Source organism: Lissotriton vulgaris, chromosome 4_1 (assembly GCF_964263255.1).
Source record: "Lissotriton vulgaris chromosome 4_1, aLisVul1.2, whole genome shotgun sequence".
NCBI lineage: Eukaryota > Metazoa > Chordata > Amphibia > Caudata > Salamandridae > Lissotriton > Lissotriton vulgaris.
This window is the reverse complement of record NC_141691.1, coordinates 2,076,059,171-2,076,078,456: the sequence shown is the minus strand read 5'-3', so window position 1 is coordinate 2,076,078,456 and position 19,286 is coordinate 2,076,059,171. Positions and strand designations below refer to the sequence as shown.

The following is a 19,286-nucleotide window of genomic DNA, read 5'->3' as shown; positions in this document are numbered from 1 at the left end:
ATAGTCCATCCTGTTAACAATGAGTCCCTGGACTAGGGGCATACTTGCTGAAAGTGGGATCCATTTAAAGATCTTCCTCAGGCTGCGCATCTGGCCGTAGCTATTTCCCACTGTTTTCCTGATGTGTTCAAACATGGTCAACTTATCGTCTATTGTTACTCCAAGATTCCTGACAAAGGGCTTGGGGACTGGGCTGGGACCGAGGGAGACTGGCCACCAGTCTGATGACCAAATTTGGTCGGCTTTGCCGAAAAGCATGACCTCAGTCTTTCCAGCGTTCATCATAAGGTAATTTCTGGTCATCCATTCTTGTATATTGATCATACAGTTTTTGAACCTTCTTTTTATATCATCAGGGTTTTGGTTGATGGTGACGAGGATTTGGGTATCGTCAGCATAGGATACGGTTCCAAAACCATGTTCTCTGATGATCTTCGCCAAGGGGGAAACATAAATGTTAAAAAGGGTCGGGCTCAAAATGGATCCCTGTGGGACACCCTTGTCATTTTCGTAGAAAATGGAAGAGTGGGAGCCTAATTGGACCCTGGACCGTCTGTTGCCAAGGTAGCTTGTCAGCCATTGAAGTGCGGCGCCTTCGACACCAACCTCTGCAAGGCTCTCTAACAGAACGAAATGCGAGATGGTGTCGAAGGCCGCAGACAGGTCTAGCAAAATCAGTATAGCCGATTGTTTAGAATCCAAAGACAGTCTTATATTGTCCACGACCTCAAGCAGGGCCGTTTCAGTGCTGTGGAACGCCCTGAAACCGGATTGGGATGGGTCGAGGAGTTTATTGGACTCCAGGTGTGCGATGAGCTGTTTATTAATTAGAGCCTCCATAACTTTTCCAAAGAGTGGTAAAAGGGAAATTGGTCGATAGTTTACAAGTTGATCCGGGTCAGCCGTGGGTTTCTTTAAAATAGGCCTGATTACTGCCTCCTTCCAGTGTTTAGGGACAACACAGTGCTGTAGCGATTGATTGAAAATGTTGGTTAGGATGGGGATCAGAACTGGGGAGATTTTAGATATAACTTGCGGAGAGGCAGGATCTCCCGGGGCTTCAGATTTCATTTTCAACAAGATTTGGTTCACCTCGTTTTCTAACAAGGGTGAGAACTGTTTTAGCGTGGCGGAGTGATTATTGGGGATGTTTTGCCCATTGACGTAAGGGGTGGTGATTTCATCTTTTGTCGTTGACTGGGGAAAACGTTTATGAATGTTAACTTTCTCATGAAAGTAGGAGGCTACAGATTCCACCCAGTCCTTAGTATCGGGGGGCGCCTGCTGCGTTCATGATGGATTAGTGAATTCCTTAACAATGTTAAAGAGTTCTCTTTGTGAGTTGGCTGCTAGAGTAATCCTGTTGCCAAGATAGACTTTTTTTGCCTCAGCAATGTCCTTCAAATACTGCCGATGTGCAGTTTTATATATTTCCCTGTCTTGGACACTTTTTGTGTGTCGCCATTTCCGTTCTGCCATCCTGGTAGAGTATTTTGTTTGCTTCAACTCTGGCGTGAACCAGGGTGAATTGTTTTTCGGAGGTTTGGATTCACGCAAGGGTGCTATGTCATCTAATGCAAGAGTGATAGCCGATTCAAGTTTCATGGCGGCTAGGCTAGGGTTAGTGCATTGGGAAATGGTAGGAGGGGAAAAATTAGCGGCAAAGGCAGACACAGTGATTTTGTTCCATGGCCTGCTCTTTTTCAGCTTGGTCGAGCGAGTTGCCGGGGCCGGAGAACCATTTATAACAAATTTTATAATAAAATGGTCTGTACAAAAGACTGGGTCGGTCTGTGTAATCGTTACCTCTGGAGAGTTGGTACATACAAGGTCAAGAGTATGGCCGGCTACGTGGGTTGGACCTGTAGGAAGTAGGCATAACTGTAATGCCACCAGGCTTATAATTAGGTCTGTAGTGTGAGGATCAATGGTTTGTTCAAGATGGTAATTAACATCTCCTAGTAGAAGAAAGTTTCCCGTAGCAAGGGCATAGGGTGCTATCGCTTCCACTAATTTCTCAGGGAAATGAGCCTTGGATCCAGGGGGCCTATAAATGAGGGCTATCTTCCATGATTCTTTATTGTCCACAGTCATAGTGGCAATGAGCATCTCACCCCAACATTCGAGGTAAGAGTCATTTATATAGACTTTTATAGATGATTTATGGATTATGGCCGTTCCACCCCCTTTTTTATTGCCAGGGCGGTCAAGCCTATGTATTGTGTACGCTGGGGGCAGAGCAACTGCGATGTCTGGCGCGGACGACTCCTGTAGCCAGGTTTCTGTAACAACGCGTCTGGTTTGACAGAGTCCAGGAGCGCCCAGATTTGTAGTGAGTGCTTAGCCATTGATCTAGCATTGCAATAAAGGCAAACTAGGTCGGACTGGGGTTTGGAGATGCGGTCTGTGCGGCAGGTTGTTTGTGTTGGTACTTAACCTACAGTTGATTTTAGTTGAGTGCTGGGGGGCTGGGCTGTACGGATAGGTCGTTTGAGAGGATTGAGATTGTGTAGTTGTATGCTAGTGTACCTATTATTGCCCATTTTACAGTGCTGTCTGAGAAGGCAACGGGCTGGAGTGGCGGATGAAACGGGCAGGATCCCTGGCGTCTGGAGTCGGCCGGGAGCGGACGGGCGCAGACGGGCTTGCCTTTGGCGCGCCTTTGGCGCCTCGTTTGTCCGTGTTGGCTCAGCGCCAAGATATACCTGCTTTCCTATATTTTGCTCTTTATCAAGTTTTATTAACCTATCGTAACACCACAATGTCTTGTCTCTTAGTGGACTTATGACATTATCATTCTCATCCAGCGCATCTGTGTTCACATCACCTTAGACTTGTCCAGTTCTATATATCTGTTTGCAGTGGCATCCATGGCTTGGTCATCCTTGCACAGCCAGCGCATCTGTGTTCACATCACCTTTGACTGGTATCAGTCTAGGCATAACGTTTGTAATTCAAGAGCATCTTGCTCTCCACCATCACCCATACCTAAGGGTCCCCGACAGGTACTGAGCAGCTAGCCTCTTCCATTAGCCCCATGTCTGGAGGTTCTGCCTGTCCACAGCCTGGCCCTGCTTCTCATCAGCCTGCTTGCCTCCTGACTTTTCCTCCTCCCTGTAACAGGTCATCGGGTCGCCCAAACCTGCTGAAGAAGGTGCTGCGAGGCTTGGCCTTGGTGGCTCTGCCTGCATCTGCTGGCGTGTGGTACAGCCTGGCAGAGTCTCACGAGAAGAGGAGGATGAGGATTGTAGTGGAGGGCGTGGGCCGGTTCTGCAGGTAGGTGCACTCTGCCCCTTTCAGTTCGCTGTTCAAAGGTCTCTCTTCTGTCCATGCTGAACTAATCTGTGCATGTCTAAAGATCTTTGAGTAAACCCGATTTCCCCTCACCTCCCCACTGTGGTAAATCGAATATTTTCTCACAATTCATGCAAGAGTAAAATGTTGCTAGGGAGCTCATTGTTGTGGTGGGTTAGGAAAACTTTGAAAATGTGGCTGTTTTATTCTCTGATCACTCGTCTGTCCGTGTTGGCTCAGCGCCAAGATATACCTGCTTTCCTATAGTTTGCTCTTTATCAAGTTTTATTAACCTATCGTAACATCACACAAGTCAGTTATGCTTTTCCATTCTTAGCTAACCTGTTGAATGTGGAATTATGATTGTAAATAGCGAGCAATAGAAGAATGTCTAGGGCTTGTATGAGATGACTGAAAGCTTCAGATGCCCGAGCCTGGCTTTCCAGGGAGAAGCCGAGGGCTCTTCAAAAGGGACCGGTGTTTACCTCCATTTTACATGTGTGTCTTAGGTAGAGCGTGTGATGGGGACGCCCCTATGTCCTTCGCTTTAAGCTGGGCTCGGAGAGGTTTTATTTCCCTAGGCCAGTTCGCGTTGGGCTGAATGTGAATCTGTCTTGCCCATAATCCCTACCGCCACCTCAAGCTGGAAGTCCAGCACAATCGGGCCACTGTTGCCACTGTGGCCTTGCAACACGGGCGCCATTATCCCCACAAAAATAAAAAAGTACTTCCCAATGTGCCATATACGAGTCTTGCCTATGCCTTTGCTTGAATTATGCAGTGCGCCCCAATGGGTGAAATAGAGTGGTGAGGCACTACAGTTTGCCCAACCCTGCTTCCTGCTTCTCTTTGTAGTGTTCTTGGAACTCTTTTAATGCATGGCCCTCCCACGGTGAAGGCCGTTTAGGTCTTACCTGGGACCGCACATGTGCTGTTGTTTGCAAGATCTTTTCTTATCTAAAAAAAAAAGCCTAAAAAAGGGCTCAGAGCCTGCCAATTACTTATCATAGGTTCGCTTCATTGTCACTCATTTGCTTGCTTTTCATTGGTCAGCGCATGTCTGTTTCATTTTCTCTTTTTTGTGTGTTTGTCTCTTCAATGGAGCATGGACCTTGTACTGATTTAATGTCTTATTATCGTTTGGATTGCACTATTTTATTTCTTTTTCTGAAACTCTCCATGTGAGTGCATGTTTTATCCTCAAACCTGGTTACCCTACTCCAAAGACTCCAGCGATGCCCCATATTTGCCCAACAACCTGTGGGGGTGAGCCTTTTCAGGGGCTCACCTTGTGCTGGGGTTCGCCCTTTTTCACACTGGTCCTTCACACTGACAAAGTAGAGATTGGCACGGAAGCTGTAATAAAAAAGAAAGTAGTTTATTAGGACTCGTGAGTGGAACTACATCGATACAGAATGCAATGTATGAGGCAGCACATGGAGTACAGAAACCATGGGCCTTATATTCTTTAGCAAGTGCACTGTAAGCATGGAGGTTCAAAAAGAGGCAGTACAAGTGTACACACAAATAGACTTTTACATACAAGGGTGTATGAGAATCGCTTAGTCAACAGAATGGGAGGAGTTACAATGTTGCTGACATCAGTCAAAATAGCCTGACAGTACAGTGTATAACAGATGCATCCTAGCAACTACCAACCTTTCTGAGCATGCACAGTGCTCAGGCTCAGAGCTGAAGGAGCGAACTATAGATGATGACTCAGGCGTAATAAAGAAGCAGGCAACAGCGAAGACTGGGAAGCACATGGCAAACACATAGCTTAACCAAAATGGGTGCTACAAACAAAATGGCCTCCGCTCATGCTAACAGTAATCTCTGCCAAGTTTCCACAGAAGACCCTTTTAGCATTTGCTTATAAATCTATGATTTAGAAGGAACAAAAAACATCTTGTACATCAATTTGCATTAGTTGATTAACTTCTTGGTTCATTACCTATTGGGCGTTTACATTCTTAACGTTGCGTTTGGTAGGTATACAAGCAGTGATACAGAGGGAACAAAGCATTGGACCACATTGTAGACATAAGCAACATAATTGTAGGATTGCAAAGAAGATGCATAGAATCCTCAACAGTTTCCAGCCCCAGGTAACAACTAGTGTCCATAGCCAACCGGTAAAAATCCATATTCGGGTATCAGGGTGAATCTCCGCAGCGATTATATGCAGTTTAGAGATTGCATCAAAAACTAAAGGGGCGTGATCAGGGATATAAGCACAACAACTGCTCCCGATGAAGCGAAATGCACCACCGAGATCAGCCAACACAACATCAAAGACCATTCTATTTTGGAGCGTCACAATCCTTGCAATTTGCAGTGCTGCAACACATGTTAAGTGTCTAATTTTCCTGCTGTTTAAAACGGCACCAACAAAGAAGAACAATCCCAAATTAAAGTCCATATATTGCTGCAGTGCATTGTCATTCTGATCCATCTCCTCATAATTTAGTGTCCTCTTATATCGGTTCTTAGAAATGTCATTAAACAGTCTATTGTCCCTGTGATAGGATGCAGGAGCCAAAAACACAGGTGGCAACAAAAAGGACACCTAGCAAGTTCCTGACCATCCAATGGGTAGATGGTAGTATCCTTTATATCCACAGATGAAAAAAGTATTGTGGGATGACATAAAGCTACTGTTATTCACCCCAGTAATGTTCAGTACCAGGGTACAGTCGCTCTTCCCCACAGGAATATTTCCAACACTGTTCGCACACAAGTCTGCTCGGGCTCTAGTAACAGCTATAATAGAAAGTCCATTACCCTTGGATGTTCAAGTGTTTGGGAAAACATTGCGCAAGGAGGAGTTTCCTCAGCGATACTCCTCCATCTGCCATACAATTCCTTTTGCCTGTGGATCTCCTTCCTCATGAGGGTAACCCACTTTATTTAGCTGAAAATTCAGTCTCCCTACATCAGCATAGGTGATATTAGCAACTTCAAAAGCCTACAGCAATGCAAACCAAACCTTACAAGATCCATTGTGTGAAAATGGCAGAGGAATGAATGGTGTTCCTCCCTTTTTCTGATGAGCTGGCATCATTCCACGAAGTTCGTAGCATTATGGGTGTGGTGCAACATCTGAATGAATGTATTATTAAGGTAGGACATTCTATGCTGCTGCTCATGATGGGGAAGGGAGAAATAATGGTGCTCAATGGGGGCTGGAGTAGTGGCATTCAGCGCTTGTCGAACAGGAGCCACTTCCTCTACAACCCAAGCTATCGTAGCAATGCTGATGACAACAGAAGTGAGCCCAACAATAAACATGGCCTTTCTGTCACAAACTTTCGCAGTAGTCGATGTCTTCTCCATAGGCATATTTATCTCAACATTGAAACAACAAAGCAGATGGAGCTCTGAAGTCCTGGGCAGCCGTTGGTTTCCTCACTGAGAGTTTAGACGGGTGTCCCTACGAAAAAGATCCACCCCCCCTCCTCGGCTCAGCCTTTCACTAACGCAGGACGGTTGCTAAGCCAGTCTTTTTCAGCATTTAAGTTTCTTTCCGGGGTTGCAGCTGATATCGAGATGCACCGTGGATCGTGTGGTCCGGAAAGACTTCCCTCGGTTCTTCAGGTGATATGGCTTGACCTCTCACTGTGCCCTGGATGTCTCGATGGTTGGTGAGTGCAGCGGGCTCCACCAGGGTTGACGGCACCTTTTTGCAGTGGATGGAATGGATCCAGTTCTTCCGATTGGTCACCCGGACTGCAGTTCTGGTCACTAGGAGCACCTGCTCAGGGCCGCGCCAACTCAGTTTCAGGCTATTCGACCTCTGGAAAACTTTCACTATAACTTGGTCGCCAGGCCGTAGATCATGGCCATCACCCTGCGAACTGTCAGGAAGAGCTTCTCGAACCTGTTGATGACTAGAAAGCAAGCAGTCAGTCAACTGACACAGGTAGTCACTCATCAGAACACAAGGTACATCATGTATAGGGCATGGCTTAGGAATCCCCCAAATGTTCTTTGGACTTCCAAATACCACCTCATACGGTGTGAGGCAAGATCGTGTATGTGGCTCCGATCTAATGGAAAGAAGGGCAAGGGGAAATGCTTCAGGCCATTTCAGAGCTGTGGAAGCCTGGATTTTAGCCAACTTAAGCTTGAGAGTTGAATTGTATCGTTCCACTAACCCTGATGATTGTGGGTGGAAAGCAGCATTGAACTTCTGCTTGATTCCTAATCCTTTCAGGACATACTCAACAACTTGGCCAATGAAATGAGGTCCGTTGTCACTCCACAGGACTCGACAAACGCCAAATCAAGGGAAGAACTCCTTTAGAAGCACCTTTGCTGTAGTAAGAGCTGTATTATCTCTGGTAGCGTATGCCTCAATCCACTTACTAAAGGCACATACCACTACTAGGACCTACTTCAGGTTATTACAGCGTTCTAGCTAGATGTAATCCATTTGCAGAAGCTCAAAAGGTACAGTCAGTGTGGCAACCCCTCCTATTGGAGTTTGTGTTCCTTTTCCAGGATTATACTGGAGAAAAATCAGACAAGTCTGAACTTTTTTTTTTAGCTGTGCCGGAAATTTCTGGATGATCCCACACTTGCATAAGTAGGTTCGCTATTGAGGATGTTCCAATATGTGCCTGCCCCTGTGTCATGGGAATCGTAGGGTGCAAATAGGCTGTGGTCAATCTCCATTTGGTCATGTCTTTATTTCTCCAACAGCCCTCATCATCCAATGTTCCCTCCTTAGACCATAGGTCTAATTCTTCAGCAGAGGCAGATCGCTGCATGTCTAGCACTTCTTGCCTGGCATCATGCCAACGTTCAGCCTGTGACTTTACCACATACATAGATGTAGTGCTTCGCTGCATTGCAGTCTCACGGGCTGTGTGATCTGCAAAGGCATTGCCCTGTCCTATTTTATCAGTCACTTTCTTATGTGCACTGCACTTAACAATCGCTATTTTCTTAGGATATGTCAAAGCCGTAAGGAGATTATGCACTAATTCTCCATGCACTATTTGTGTCCCATGTGATGTAAGATAGCTTCTTTCCTTCCATAGTAGCCCTAAATCGTGAGCCACTCCAAATGCATATCGGCTATCGGTGTAAATGTTAACAGACAAGTCAGTGTTCAGTTCACATGCCCTCATCAGTACTGTCAACTCGGCTACCTGAGCTGACTTCTGTGGGATGCGAGCTGTCTCAACTACCGTCTGAAGTGTTGTGATTGCATATGCAGCTGATGTCGTGCCATCTGGTCATTTCAAACAAGACCCATCAACACACAATTCCCCATCAACACTTGAAAGGGGTGTATCTTGCAGATCAACACAACCCTTTGTCTGTTCGTCAGTTAGGAATATACAGTCATGAGACTCCTTTGACTGAGACTGAATAGCTTAGAATGGCAATAGCATAGCCGGATTAAGAGTCTAACATCTTTTCAAGGTGATTTGAGGGGGCCAAAAGTGTTAATTCATATCCTGTCAAGCGAGCACTAGTTAAATGCTGTGCTTTGGTTTGGTTCAAAAGGGCATCAACTGCATGGGGCACTAACACAAGCAGTGTATGAGACAAAGCTATTCCCTCACTCTGGCGCTATGGACACAGCTGCCACTGCCAAAGAATAAAAACACCCAGGCAAATCATGACAACTGGATCAAAGACAGCTGAAAAATATGCACCTGGACGCTGCTTATCACCGTGTGTTTGGGTTAAGACCAAGAGCGCACAACCGTCCCTCTCGTGTACATAGAGTATGAAGGCCTTAGTGTAGTCTGGGGTGCCTAATACTGGTGCAGAACATAGAGCTTGACGCAACTCTTGGAAAATACTCTGGCATTCAGTAGTCCATGGGAGGGGCATTGGGGTATCTTTGGTCAAAAGCGCCAACAAGGGTTTAACATTGTGAGAAAAGCTAGGGATCCACTGCCTACAGAAAGAAGTCAGGCCAATTAGTGCACGAACATCCTTCTGAGTACGGGGCACAGGTGTGTCTAAAAGAGCCTGAATGAGGTCTGGTGTGAGTGCACGTCCGTCCTTAGACAGGAGGTGACCTAAATAGGTAACCTGCTGTCTACAATATTGCAGTTTCTTTCTAGAAACCTTGTGATGGTGAAATGCAAGAAAGGAAAGCAATGACAGTGTTCCTTCTTCACACTGTTCAGGGGTATCTGCAGCCAACAAGATATCTTCAACATATTGTATGAGAGCCACCCCTTTTGGCACAGGGAAAGAATCCAGCTGCCTATTCAATGCTTGGTTGTAAATGCTAGGAATCTCTGTATACCATTGTGGAGCACTACAGAATCTGAAGGATCGATTATTCAAAGTGAAACCGAACAAATAACTGCTGACAGGATGATTAGGTATCGAGCCATAGTAAGAAGTGTTGTGATGTCAGAGACTACTGGATATTGGAGCACTACAATCTTGTTTACCTCTCGCAAATCAATGATAAACCTGTATATGTTAGTATTGTGGGGACTCTGCTCATAGACAGAACTGTGAACAGAGACCCAGGACCTCAGTGAATTGTGGTGTACCAAAAAACTCACCTCAGTACCTAGAACCCCTAATCGACTAGCATCAGTATCTCATTAGCTCTCCATCCTACAGCAAAGTTACCAATGATTAGACAACCCAGAACATGCGACTTAGGATACACTCAGGAATGGTGGGAATCAAGAACACTCTTTCGTTTTATTCTCATACCAGTCCACAACGTAATTAGAGACACAGAAAAGTTTAAAATGTTTATTTTAACGACGTGCTCTAAGATGCTGTATTTTTGCTAACATAAGCATGCATATGATTGTATAATTTTCAATCAGCATTGTTACAATTCCATAAAACACAAAGGGAGAAATCATATTATAATGATAGTGGAAACAGGTCCTATAGGGCCTTGTTAACCACCCTCCCCTGCTAGGAACTATGTTTTATAATAATAATAATAATAATAGAAGGTCTCTTAGGCTTGAATATGGAACCCCATACCTCCAAGATCAGCGGAAGTGAATCACATCAGGATCAGCAAATCTCTCTCTCTGAAAATGGTTTTTCTCCAAGTGCCAAAAACATGCATGCAATGCAATGTTAAAGGTGCTAGAATTTTAGTTAGCTGCAGCTGTGTTCGTGTTATGTCTAGAGCGGGGGGCGATCAACCTGAATAACAGCATACATTGTTATGGTGACCATGAAGGCTTCTGCACACAAGGTAAAGACAGAGGTCGCGATGTAAGTCTAGGCATGTTAAAAACAAGCCGTTCTCATGCGCGGAGAAATCAAGCAGCCCAACGTACAACAACAGTTATATGTATTGTTGTGTGCAAAAAGTTGCAAAGTGGCAAAATGGCGTTTAACTTCTTATAAGCGTATGCTAACATAGCAATGTGTGCAAGCAAGGTCCCGGCCATAATACACCACCCCCGATCAGAAAACGTACAAGAAGGGAGGCAATTTAGGAACGCAGAGTTCAAGTTCGATTGAGACAGAACCAAGTTCAAAATTTGCCAAAATGGATACTTGGAAGTAGAAATTCCAAAGTAGCAAGGAAGAGAAAAAAACTAAAAAAAATAAGAAGGGGCATTATTTGCCCACGAGGTAAATGGGAACAATTTAGTTAAAAACTTGTTGAGTACAGTACGCATGGAAGCTGGACATATGCCAATTTAATCCAACAGCGTATAGGCCTATTCCGTTGCAACTGCCTCCAAGAGGAAGTCATTGTTATCATCAGAAAACATCTGCCATTCAATTCAATAACATGACGGAACACACATGTTCTTCGATAGCCGGAGCCTCTTGCACCATCAGAGGAAAACTCTGGCGTTCTTTGATGTGTGCCAGAAAGTTATGTGCAGCTGCACATATGTTCCAAATGCCCAGGACTCCATGCGCGGCCGCACAGGCCATAATCACGCCCACAGAACATTCCAACTCATGAGCTACTAAGGGACTCATTAGTTGATCATAATCCGGGTTAGGAGACAACGTATGTCAGAGACACAAATCCAGAGCCCATTCATAAGAACAATCCAGGCAATGGCAAACAGCTTAACGCATGTAAAGTAGGAAAACCGGAAGGATAATCCAAATGCTACACTCAAGGTGGCGAGAGGTAGCGTTCCAGAGTATTCAAGTATCCGGTTGCGAAGCTGGAGCAGCTGCGACAAGTTGTTGTCTGACACAGACTGTGCAGCCATTTTTTAGCATGCAAATCAACAGCAGTACACTGGCAGCCAAGGCGAGAATTAATGGCAAACGACAGAAGATGCTGGAAAAAATAGAACAAAAAAATGCCTGTATATCACCAAATATAGTTTGGAATGAAGTCACAAGACCAGAGCTCACTAGTTTAAACAAATGTGGCAAGCCTGTGGTCGACGAGGCCTTGAATATAGTGTGAATCAAAGCACCGAAATGCCGGGGGAGATCAGTATTTAAAAGGGCATGCACCTCGGTGCTTGTGTTTACCACATGAAGAACAAACGTTTCACGGGAAGAAGTAAGGGCAACATCTTTCTGGGACAATAGAGCCCTTATTCTACTCATCTTGTTGAACTCTGCTTTCAAGGTCGTAATGGAAGGCCAGATGGACACATTGAGCTTCCCATGCGACCGCGGGAAAAGCACATTCATACAGCAGACTACACGTTGGGAGATGGTCACAATGTACATAATCCCTGCCAGCATACGGCAGCAATCTTCATTATTTAAAAGTAAATAGCTACCAACGTGAATGTTGGTGTTATAGCTGGGACTGGATTACCCTTTAAAATGCATGCTAAATTCAGTGCCTGTGTGTTCCACGAGCCGTATAATTGGATGTTCTTGCAAACCAGTGAGTGATCAGGTGTAGAAGTGCACTCTTCTCCCTTTAAATAAACCTCTGTTCAAGGCATATGAGCTGCAGATTACACACTGTGCATAGATGGCCACCTAGTGTTGGCCCGGATGTTTGCTGTTTGTTTTGTTGTAGAAAAGTCTTTGGAAGTCACGGGATGGGTGACTCCTCCTTTGGATGATACTGCGCATGGGCATCGGCTCCATCCCCAGATTGTTTTTTTCCGCCACCGGGCTCGGATGTGTTTCCAGCGCTCCGTGTTGGAACCAATTTCCTTCGGCGCGCAATCCTCACCAACTTACAGAAATTAATTTTCAAGCGCTTTTCCAGTCGACGCTACTCTTCAACACCGAAAACTTCAATTCGGTCATTGTCGACGGCCTTCGAGCCTAACTAGGTATGGCGTGGGATCAAAAAGAGACCTAAGACCAGTTCTTGGTAGATATGGTTTTATTTTTGTACATGACTTTTTATGGCGGGTAGACAGTCTGTCCTTCTGAAAGTCCTTGGTTCCGTGATGGCTTAGGGGGGTGTTTAACTGGATGGGACCGTTGTTTGATATATTCTTCAGTTGGTGGTCCCGGGTTCTATCTTCGGTTTCTCTCTGGGGCCATGACAAACTCCGCCGTGAAAGAAAATCAAAATATATGGTCATGATTTATTTTCTACCTGAGGGAACCCACAGGGGAACCGGGGAGTGCAAGGATTACCAGTGCTCAATTTCTATACTGATATTCACAACGAAAGGCAATAGTGAGTAAAGGTGAGACATCCTTGAGGAGGGGCATGTACACTAGAGTAATGGCAACTACGCTGGAAGGTCAGGGACACACACAAGCAGGTGGAGCCTGCTCCCCGTTTTCTGACCCAGCCCGCCAAACGCTGCCGTACCTGCTGAAGCCACACTCCTCCCTCGGGAGTGTGGCACGGCGAAACACGATGTCGGTGGCCTCCTGGCATACTCGTCCCGACCTCTGGTTCTCCGGATCCTTCTCTGATCGGCTCCCCTCCGCTTGCTCCTCCAGTGGTGACGTCACACGCCAGCACGTGTTCTTCCGGACTTTTACCCTGTAGGAATCCCACGTCGTCATCAGGGGGCAGAGTCACGTCCTCTGGTGTCTTCCCGTTAAAGGAACCGTCATCTTCTCCTATGTTCCACGGCTCGTAATCGCCAGCGTTCTAGTCATGCTGGAAAGGTGGTAGAGAGGGTGGTGAAGATAGGTCACTATGCCACCACTCCGTATCTTTTCCTCCAGGCCACTGCCCATTGTTACATTAGGCCTCGACTCCAGCTCATGGAAAGGACGCCATTTAAAAAGTGTCCTCAATGTGGGTCGAAGTTTCCCCACACCAACCATCATGAAGTGTGTAACCTTTGCCTCTCCCTGGAGCACGAGGCCAGAGACTGTTCCCCTTGTGCCTCTTTCCGCTCCAAGAAGACTATCCGGGACCGAAGAGCGAGGCGAACAATGGCTTGATCTTCAGCTTCGATTCTGGACGACATCTTCGAGGAGGGCGTCAACGTTCCAGAACAACACCACGTCAACAGCAATTTCGAGGCAGAAGACTCCGAAGTCGAGGACATCACTCCAGCACAGCGGGTCGTAAGTAAGACCGTCGACCCTGACCCTTCCTTGACACACCCAAAGAAGGCCCCGGTCACACCCTCGCCCTCGGGCTCGGGTGCACACCAACACACTGCTTCTACTGCCCCACCTTCGGGCCCGGCTAAAAAGCTAATAAATCCTTCAGGCGACTTGGGCTTGAGTCGGCCTTCGCACGGTGCCGGCGCACACTTACCGGCACCGAAAAAGACAACTTCACCGGCCACGCCGACATCCAAACCATCGGCACCGAAACATACCACTACTCCTTCGGCACTGAAACCCAGGTCGGAACCAAGCAAACCCGCTTGGGATTCGAAAAAAAACACCGGACCCGAAAAAAACATCGGATCCAAAAAACATACCGGAGACGAAAAACCCTTGTAACCGAAAAAAGCTTCGGAGCCGAAAAAGACTCCTGCTTCCCGGTTAAAGACATTGCCAAAAAACCAAAACAAACCGCTTCAGTGCCAAAAGGTTCCTCCGCACCAAAAGATCGGTCTCCTGCAGAGGTCGTACTTTATCCAGACCCTGCTCAAAAGACTAGCTAAAGATCCAATCAATTGACCGCTGATTTTGGCATCAAAAAAGCGACCACTGGACACGCCAGCTCCAGCTCAGCATTCAAAGAAGAAGTACATGGCTACCTCTCCCTTAAGACTGCCTTCCCCTTCTCTTTCACCTGTACCGTTACCACATCCTGCCATACCACAACATTCCCCAGTATCCTCTATCATACCAGACGATGACAACAGGGATGATAGCTCTGATGACATGGGGTAACATTCCTGATCCAGCTTCTCCTACAGATTCACCTGACCCGTGGGATGATTATAACACCCCAGATGTCCCAAATGTCCCTCAGGATGACATATACCCCTCAAGACCTTCCTCACCAGAAGACACTATGGGTTTCAATCAATTAATTCACAGGGCTGAGCAATATCATGGGGTAGACATGCATACAGACCCTGTAGATCAAGACTTCTTAATGGATACCTTTGATAGTGCACAAAGGTCCTCATCCCTTTTACCAATGCTTAAAGGAGTGATTAAGCATGCTCCTGAAGTCTTCAAAGACCCAGTCAGTAACCCTCGCATAGAGAAAAAATATAAAGCTGCTCCCTCAGACCCAGCATATTTTAAAGGTCCTGTACCACTAGACTCACTTGTAGTTTCCAATGCACGCAAGAGAGCAAACTCACAAACATCAGGTGAAGCTCCACCACCAGATAAAGAGTCTAAGCTACTTGACGCATCAGGGAAAAGAACGGCGTCTCAAGCAGCAAACATGTGGCGTATCGCCAATACACAGGCATTATTAGCCAGATATGACAGGGCACATTATGACAAATTAGAATCTTTAATGAGGCACCTCCCTAATAAGTACAAGGATAGAGCAAATGAACTTATCCAAGAGGGGAAAAACATTACAAACACCACTATTCGATGTGCACTGGATTCAGCAGATACTGCCTCTAGGGCAGTTAACACCAGCGTCCTAATACGTAGACATGCCTGGCTAGGCATATCAGGGTTCAAACCGGAAGTACAAAGTGCCATTCTTAATTAACCCTTTGATGAGCAACACCTATTCGGACCTAACGTAGATGCATCACTTGAAAAAATGAAAAAGGATACAGGTACCGCCAAATCTATGGGAGCCGTGCAGTCGCAGGCTCCCAGACATTCATTTTGTCTCTCATCCTATCGAGGAGCCACCAGGGGACTCTTCGGACACAGCTTCTACCTCGTGCAAAGCCCCTACACAGTCCACTTACAGCAAGGGCTACCAAAGGGGTGGTTACAGGGGTAACAATAACAAAGGCAGAGGTAAAAATAACAACTCCCGCTCTGCCTCTACCCCTGCCCAATGACTCCCTTCCCCTGTCCCATTACACTCCTGTCGGGGGAAGACTTCAACAATACCTGCCACCTTGGGAAAATATCACATCAGACAGGTGGGTGCTCCAAATAATTCAGTCAGGTTACTGTCTAGAACTAACATCCACCCTCCCCCCCAACATACCACCCAAGCAACGTCCAATGTCGCAAGAACATTTAACACTGCTCAGACAGGAGGTAATATCCTTCCTGCAGAAAAATGCTATAGAAATAGTTCCAGAGCATCAGAAAAACAAAGGAGTATACTCCCTATATTTCCTAATACCAAAGAAGGACGGCTCTTTAAGACCCATCCTAGACCTCAGGCCTCTAAAACATTTACATACAGTCGGACCATTTTCACATGGTCACACTCCAACAAGTCCTTCCACTTTTGGTACTAAACGATTTCCTGGTCACCCTAGATCTCAAGGACGCCTACTTCCATATTCCCATCCACACAGCGCACAGAAAATATCTCCGATTTGTGCTAGACGGGCAGCACTACCAGTTCAAAGTGCTCCCATTTGGAGTCACAACTGCGCAAAAGGTGTTTACCAAATGCCTAGCAGTAGTAGCAGCACACTTAAGAAGACAACATATTCATGTCTTCCCATATCTAGATGACTGGCTCATAAAAGCCAGCTCATACAGCCAGTGTGTACAACACACTCACGCTACTATTCAACTGCTTCACGACTTGGGATTCACAGTAAATCACACCAAATCGCATCTGCAACCCTCGCACATACAACAGTATCACGTCGCTACAATCAATACCCAACTAACACTGGCTTATCCCTCTCCAGCCAGGATAATAAGTGTAAAAACTCTCTCCTAACAAAATTCAAACCGCAACACACGCTACCAGCTCGAGTGTTCATGCAGCTCATAGAAATGATGGCATCTTGCATATTTATAGCACCTCACGCAAGACTGCAAATGCGTCCACTTCAAGAGTGCCTAGTACGCCAGTGGAACCAGGCTCAAGGTCAACAAACAGACTTAGTGTTGGTAGACGGCCGGACTCCTCGTTCTCTGCAATGGTGGAACACCAAAAACCTTTCCTAAGGGCGACCATTTCTAGAGCCAGTTCCTCAAATAATCATGACAGCGGACGCATCGCTCTCCGGCTGGGGAGCTCACCTACTGCATCACACCATGCAAGGCAGGTGGACACCGCAACAGAAGTTACTCCACATCAATCATTTGGAGTTGCTAGCTGGGTTTCTAGCCCTAAAAGCGTTTAGAATGCAAGTGTCAGGCAAAGCTGTCTTAGTCCGCACAGACAATATGACAGCTATGTACTACATAAACAAACAAGGGGGAACACACTCTCTGTAGCACTCTCAGTTAGCACAGCAGATATGGAGATGGGCTATAGCTTTTAAAGATCTTCCTCTTAGCCCAACACGTCCCAGGAGTATAAAACACTATGGCAGATCTGCTAAGTCGACAAACACAGCAGATCCACAAGTGGGAACTTCATCCGTTCTTTCAAATGTGGGGACCACCTCAGATAGACCTCTTTGCCACCCAAGAAAACGCAAAATGCCCAAGCTTTGCCGCCAGATACCCACACCCATTGTCCAAAGGCAATGCGATATGGATGAACTGGTCAAAACTATTTACGTATGCTTTTCCTCCTCTCCCACTACTTCCGTTAGTGGTACGCAAACTAAAACAACATTCCCTGACGCTCATCCTAGTCGCTCCAACTTGGGCCAGACAATCGTGGTACACCACGCTGTTGCAGATGTCTGTAGTACCACACCAAAAACTAAACCTATCTCCACGCCTATTAACACAGAACCGTGGAGAGATCAGACACCCGGACCCAGCTCAGCTCAACCTAGCGATCTGGCTCCTGAGGTCCTAGAGTTTGGTTACCTCAACCTTCCTCCAGAATGCATGAACATTATCAAAGAAGCTAGACGTCCCACTACTAGAGCATGTTATGCTGCTAAGTGGAAAGCACTGTCATATACTGCCAAAACAACCAAATAAATCCCTTAGACGTTTCTATTCAACACATCATAGGATATCTATTACACCTTCAAAAGTGTCATTTATCCTATACGTCTATCAGACTACACCTTGTTGCCATTGCAGCATACTAACAAAACAGACAACATCTATCTCTTTTTTGAGTACCAGCTATAAAAGCTTTCATGGAAGGACTCATAAGAATAAATCCTCCCAGAACGCCACCTGCACTAGTCTGGAACTTAAACGTTGTTCTTCCAAGATTAATGGGTTACCGTTTGAACCATTACATAAATGTGAATTGCAATTCCTAACCCGGAAAGTAGCTTTCCTAGTAGCAATTACTTCTCTCCGAAGGGTTAGTAAACTACAAGCATTTACCATTCAAGAACCTTTTCTGCAAATGCATCGCAACAAAGTGGTTCTTTGTACTAATCCTAAATTCCTTCCTAAAGTCATTTCACCATTCCATGTAAATCAATCAGTTTAGCTGCCCGTATTTTTCGCGCAGCCTCAAACAGTCGCAGAAAGAGCTCTACACACCTTAGATGTCAAAAGAGCATTACTGTACTATATCGAAAGGACACAAACTTTTCGTAAAACAAAACTTTTTGTGTCTTTTTCTCTGCCACATGAAGGCAACCCCATATCAAAATCAGGGATCGCTAGGGGGATTGTTAAATGCATACAAATATGTTACCAGAAAGCCAAACGTACGTTAACAATTCCTCCAAAAGCCCATTCAACAAGGAAGATGGGAACTTCAATGTCATTCTTGGGGAACATTCCCCTAGATCAGTGGTTCCGAAACTTTTGACTCCTGAGGACCCCCATTGAGTCACCACTGGAAGCCGGGGACCCCCAAGCAATTTGTAGGAGTTAAATTTCAAACATTAAAACAGTAATTCGAAAAAAATACACACGTGTGCACACAAAACAAATACTCTAGGTACTAAGGATTTTGGTGCCAGATGTACGACCATTTCATTTAGCGCCTCGCAATTGGCGACACATTGCGAGTGGCAAATTGCAAGTCGCTAAATGAAATGTACACTGTTTGGGATTCCCAATGGGGTCCCCAAATTGTGAGGTTCATTAATATTAATGAGCCTCTCGCAATTTGCGAACCCATTGGGAATGCCAGCCCTCCCAGCGATGGTGGTCTGCAGGCCACCATGTCTCGGACTGCTTTTAAATAAAGCAGTTTAAAAAAAAAAAAATTGCAGCCTGTTTACCATGCATTTAAAAAAAAAAAAAAAAAAAGAAACTTTTTCGTTTCATTTTCTAAGGGCAGGCAGAGGTCCCTGGGACCACTGCCAGACCTTAAAAAAGAATTTTGCATGCATTTGCAAAGAGGAAGGGGTGCCCTGGGGACCCCTTCCCATTTGCGAATGCATTACCATCTACTTGAAGTAGGTGGTAATTGTGACTGTTTTGCGACTGCAAAACATTTGTACATGGTTGGAGACTCGCTATTTGGAAGGGAATACCCCTTTCAAATAGCTAGTTGCAAAACCTATTTAGAAATTCGCAAACAAATTGCGACTCGCGAAATAGGCTATGTGCATGGCCCAATAGGTTTTTGCATGCGCAAACGGGTTCGCGAACCCGTTTGCGCATATAAAAACAGATCGTACATCTGGCCCTTAGTATTTTATATTGAAGTAATAGCCCCTCTGTCACAT

At 45.7% G+C, this 19,286-nt stretch overlaps 1 protein-coding gene across 2 annotated transcripts in view; it reads left to right on the top strand.

Moving 5' to 3' along the window:
- The window catches only part of ADCK5 (aarF domain containing kinase 5), a 249,863-nt gene that overhangs the window by 51,858 nt on the left and 178,719 nt on the right, over positions 1–19,286 (top strand). The window contains exon 3 of one of the 2 annotated variants that reach the window (XM_086966521.1): positions 3,124–3,276. The exons of the other annotated variant lie outside the window; for it this stretch is intronic. Coding sequence (XP_086822647.1) covers positions 3,124–3,276 — 153 coding nt within the window. The remainder of the gene's footprint in view (positions 1–3,123; positions 3,277–19,286) is intronic. 2 annotated transcript variants of the gene reach the window in all.